Here is a 5,808-nt window from a genome sequence, read left to right as displayed (position 1 = left end):
CCTGCAGCTGGTAATAATTTGCTCATGGCAGCACATGGTACAAAAGGTAGAAGGTTACTGAGTGAGCGACCCACTGTCAGGAGACTGGCCCAGGATCAGAGTGCTTACCCGGCTCATCAGGGGGCGCTGATTTTGCACTGATTTTTACCAACCCCTCAACCACCGACTCCTGGGCAGCTACCCATGAGAGGTAAGGCTCCATTGCGGGGGAAGTCAGTGAGCATTCATTATCACACAGGGGCCTTCTCATTTTCTTTTCTAAAATCCTTAATAGTATCCTGTGTACATCATCTAAATGTGACCTTTATGTTTTCTATGAAGGAGTATATATATGTGTGTGTGTATATATACGTAGTATATATATAGTATATATACACAAACATATATAGTGTGTATATGTGTATATATACTACATGTATACTATATATACTATGTGTGTATATATAGTGTCTATATAGTATATATCCATATATACTCCATATACTCAAGTATATATCCATATATACTATATAGACACTATATATATACTATATATACACCACATATATACACTATATATACACACACATATATATATTCTACATAGAGGCACACTTCTGATATATGAAAGCATACGATTACAACCAGCTGTGATTTGTATTTTATTTTAGCTTCCGAACTTAAAATTCTCTGATTAATGTAACCTCATCTGTTTATTTAGGGATTTGTGTTTAAGTTCTGTGCTTTAGTGCTAGGTGGCTGCAAATCACAATGTACTTTCAAAACAAAGTATCTTAACCTTTTAATAAATCCTATTCATAACTTGTTCAATTAAAAAAAACTGTTTATAAACATGTCAGACATCTGACACCATCCTAATGCAAGAGGGTAGAAACATTTATTGCAGCAGAATACTATGGTTATTCACTCTTGAATTTATTATTCCCCTTATTTTATTGTAGCAACTCTGGATTCTTTAGTATAAAGAGAAATCAAAAGAAACAAAATATCTGTAGTCTTGGTCTGAGAAGTACACTGGGATCTGGTGGCCTAAACCATATATACAGAATATAAACATATGTATACTTTATATGTACATAGTTAACGGTTACCTATGCATTATAAATAGTAAGTTTAACTTAGATTCTACAAAAATAATCATTTTGGATGGGTACATGCAAACCAGTACACATAAACCTATTTATAAAACACATCTCTAGGATTTTTTTTTTTTTTTGCTTCTAAATATAAATTTTGCTATTTAGCCATCAGCTAAATGATTTAAATGCAAACCCCAAAGTTTCCAGGTAAAAGTATAAAATCTGCTTCTAACCACAGCAGCATACTGCTTCAAGTATTCTCCTCCTATGTAAGGTCTAGATAATTTTGTCACATGTGAATTTTAAGTGCACATCCCATTTCCTCACATATTAGACATCCTGCCAGGGTCACAGCTTCTTTGTTCCATTTTTTTTTTAATAAGACATTGCAAACAGTAGCTATTTCTTAAAGTGACATCATTTTTGCTTTTGCATTCTGATAAAAATGAACATACTTAAGCCTCTTCCTTGCACCCCGACTCTGGTGCCCTAGGATAATGCAAACAAATTCTACGCTCAATGGTTTGCAGGGCCATCCACGCAGGCAGATGACTGAGTGGCCACAAAAGGCTCATTTTGCTTCTGGTCCTCTTTCATGCCAGCTGCCTGGTCTGTGATCGAGGAGAAGGACAGCTGGTCATGCTCTATGATGTGCACTTGATCCTCGTCCTTGTCCTTCTTCACATAGAACATTTTTCTGAATTTTTTCAGCTCATGGAGTTCACAGAAGGTTTCCAGAACTACCAACATGGCAATAAGGCCAAGTAGCAGGTAACCTGTGTGAGAAACAGGACAGTGTCTCAGTGTGATCTCAATATGGATAAATCAAGTAGCAAGTGATTTACCTCCCCACCTCATGCCAACACAGTGTTTGTTAAGGAATAAACTCATTGCCAGGTTCTTAATTTTTAGTAGTGTTTTTAAGTTCATGGCTCAAAGAGGAACTACCCATTATTAAAGAGCAAAAGATAATGAAGAATGATTTAACCTGCTATGAACTTGGATTAGTCAGAATCATAGGCTGCAATTTTTGAGAAAAAAAAAATACTTGGGGCTGACGTGGCATTATTAAAGACACATAACATACTGCACTTACCCAAGCGTGATATTTCATGCAAGGAGGGCTTCCCACCTCTGCTTTATAATCAGCGGCTCACAAAATGCCAGTGATGTTTTAGAAAAGGTTTTGTTTTATCATGGGGTGCTCGGAAGAAAGCTTCATACCTTTTTAAGCACTCAAAACTCTTACAATTTCTACTCCAGAATAAGAGTTTAGTAATAGAAATTGAAGTCTAAATGCTATGGGTTGGCTGTGTCCCCACCCAAATCTCATCTTGAATTCCCACGTGTTGTTGGAGGGACCTGGCGGGAGGTAGTTGAATCATGGGGACAAGTCTTTCCCCTGCTCTTCTCATGATAGTGAATATGTCTCAGGAGATCTGATGGTTTTAAAAAGAGGAGTTCCCCTGCACATGCTCTCTCTCTTTTTGCCTGCGGCCAGCCATGTAAGACGTGACTTGCCCCTCCTTGCCTTCAACCATGATTGTGAGGCTTCCCTAGCCATGTGGAACTGTAAGTCCAGTTAAACCTTTTTCTTTTGTAAACTGTCCAGTCTTGGGTATATCTTTATCAGCAGTGTGAAAAAGGACTAATACACTAAACTAAATCAAAATTTAAGAATGGACCTATATTAAATAGGTCCTTGTGCATGGCTATCTACATTTGCACCTAAATTCAGCAGCAAAGTCAAGCTCTCCATTATGTCCCAGTTGTTTTTGGACATGTGGACTATTCACTGGCCAACACTACCAGTTTCTTACTGGGAAAATAAAGGATAACTGTTGACTCAAGTAAAATGCATTGCTTGGAATCTGTGATGGGAAATGGTGATTTAAAATTCCTTCCATCATTTTAAAAATGAGTTTTCAGAAAAAAAAGTCATCATAAAAAGGAACAGAAATGTGAAGATGAAAACTCCAAGAATAACAAAAATTCTGATTTTATGTCCCAGTGGTAAAACATTTGAGAAGGATTTTCGAAAATGTATGAAGTAGGGAAGCTAAAATTGGCAGCATAACAAGAATAAGAAGGCTGATTAACCCAAGAATACAAAGTTTTAGTATCTTCACAATCTGACTATAGGTTTTGAAAACAATATCGTGCATTCAATGTGCTCTCCTGTACTTTAAAAATAGTAATGACATTGTTAGATGAATTGATGGATCAGTGTCTTTTCCTTTATTATTATTATTACTACTTTGTGAGACACAGCCTCATTCTGTCACCTAAGCTGGAGTACAGTGGCACGATGTCGGCTTACTGCAACCTCCGCCTCCCAGGTTCAAGTGATTTATGGCTGATTTTTGTGTTTTTAGTAGAGACAGAGTTTCACCATATTGGCCAGGCTGGTCTCGAACTCCTGGCCTCAAGTGATCTGCCTGCCTTAGCCTCCCAAAGTACTACGATTACAGGCATGAGCCACCGTGCCCAGCCTCCTTTATCAAATTTTTGAATGCTGACAAAAATACCCATGGGGTTTCAGACAAAAACTGGGTATTTTATCCTGCCCACATCTAATATAGCTTTGGAACATTCATTTGTTAGATACTCAGGTTCTTGACGCTCAAAACCTAAACTAATTCTATGTAGACTGCTTTTTAAAAAAAGATCCATGTTGTAAGAAGTGATAAAATGTTATGCAAGGACTTAGTATTATATGAAACACTGAGGATGTTAAGTGGTTGGGCAAAATTTATGAGAAGACAATTTATATAAGAGAAAATTATTGCAGCTAGCAAGCATAATTACAGAAACATTCTACTTTCCAAGTCACAGAATAAAATAAAGTAAAACAATCACCTATTATATGAAAAGAAAGTTAAGAAATAATGCTTATTTGGCTATCAAACTTACATACACAAAAAACATCTCTAATGCTACTGGCCATCACCACTCCAGGAGTGCTGAAGTTGTCACACTCAGATAATGCTGGTGACGTGTCAACTCATAACAACATTTGGAAAGCACCAGGTCATTATGTTCTATGAGTCACAAAAAGGCGTATTCACTTTGAACCAGCAATCTCATTTCTTGGAAGAATATCAGAGGAAATGTGTACACACATACAAAAATATTCTTGGCCTGTCACCGTGGCTCACACCTGCAATCCCAGCACTTTGGGAGGCTGAGACAGGCAGATCACGAGGTCAGGAGTTCGCGACCAGCCTGGCCAACATGATGAAACCTCGTCTCTACTAAAAATACAAAAAATTAGCCAGGTGTGGTGGCAGGTGCCTGTAATTCCAGCTACTCCAGAGGCTGAGGCAGGAGAATCGCTTGAACCCAAGAGGTGGAGGTCGCAGTGAACCAAGATCGTGCCATTGCACTAGAGCCTGGGCAACAAGAATGAAGCTCCATCTCAAAAAAAAAAAAAAGAGAAAAGAAAAAAAATTATCTGCAGTGTCATTTATAATACCCCTGAATTAGGAGAAAGCTAAATAGTGAGCAATAGAGGCATGATTGGATTATGGTATGGCTACCTGGTGAATATCATATGGGCTCTAAAAATAATACCTATGGTAGCTACAGGAAATATAAAATCACCCTAGGTAACCATTTAGCAAACAAACAAAAAAAAAACTATCGAACTTGTATGGTAGCCAGGTACTGTTCAAAGCGTTCCCGAATGATTTATGAGTGAAGTCTTTGTTTTGGCTGAGCCCACGGTTTAATGGAAATGTCAAAATACACACAATTCAACCAAGTATTTTGTAGGGTTAAGAATCACAAGATAGAGCCAAGACCGAGCATCTGGCTGCTTGAGTGTCTACTATGATTTCCTAGAAAACATGACGTGAACCGAGTCATAAATTGAAAAATTCTTAAGAAGGCAAGACAGAAATGAAAACAGCAGGTACATTACACCTGCAATTCTGTGCATCCTGAAAAGGACAGGAAGGCTCACACAGCAATGAACGGTTTCTCGAAAATAGCTGGTTAAGTTTTCTATGATATTATATTTAATTTAAAATGAAAACTGTTAAAAAATTATAAATCCCTATCTCTGGCCATCTGAATTTGAATGCCCATTTTATTTTCCACATACAAAATTCTGGAAACAGTTAATAGAGGCTAACTTCTTCTAAAAAGAACCAGATGGACAAATGAGGTAAGCAGCTCTTTTAAGACTTTTCTGGTAAATTAAAGAGCATGATTGATAATATGTTCTATCTGAGGCCTAGTTTTCTTGGCCTTAAAATATTTAATAAAGTAGAGCAATCTTTTTTTTTTACATTAACAGTTGGTTATCAAGTACATTCTGTATGAGGTATTTTTACACTGTCATTTATAATGCCTACATTATTAGTAAGAAATTGATCTGCAATTTTAAGGTGCTTGTGAAAAATAACTCAGTAATAAGATTTTTGCATAAAGAGTTTTGAAGGAAATCATGAAATGGTTGAGAAGGTGGTAAATTTGGAAAACTTCTCAGTGAGAAGAAAGCAATCAGTGTTTCTATGACTGACTCCTCGTTGGGAGGTGAGGTGGAGCTTGAAGTGGCAAAATAGAGACAGAAGCCTGTAATCCCAGCTACTTGGAAGGCTGAGGCAGAGAATTGCTTGAACCTGGGAGGCGGAGGTTGCAGTGAGCCGAGCTGAGATTGCACCACTCTACTCCCAGCCTGGGCTACAGAGTGAGACTCAGGCTCAAAAAAAAAAAAAAAAAAAAA

At 37.4% G+C, this 5,808-nt stretch overlaps 1 protein-coding gene across 1 annotated transcript in view; it reads right to left on the bottom strand.

Annotated features, from left to right (window-relative positions):
- Window positions 1–628: 628 nt before the first annotated feature.
- KCNK1 (potassium channel, two pore domain subfamily K, member 1) overlaps window positions 629–5,808 on the bottom strand; it is a 53,277-nt gene continuing 48,097 nt past the window's right edge. Inside the window, exon 3 of the mRNA XM_011935714.1 lies at window positions 629–1,855. Coding sequence (XP_011791104.1) covers window positions 1,596–1,855 — 260 coding nt within the window. The 3' untranslated portion in view covers window positions 629–1,595. The remainder of the gene's footprint in view (window positions 1,856–5,808) is intronic.

Source organism: Colobus angolensis, unplaced genomic scaffold (assembly GCF_000951035.1).
Source record: "Colobus angolensis palliatus isolate OR3802 unplaced genomic scaffold, Cang.pa_1.0 Scaffold148, whole genome shotgun sequence".
NCBI classification, from domain to species: domain Eukaryota; kingdom Metazoa; phylum Chordata; class Mammalia; order Primates; family Cercopithecidae; genus Colobus; species Colobus angolensis.
Note: the sequence above shows the minus strand (reverse complement) of the source record. Positions and strands in the feature narration are given on the sequence as shown.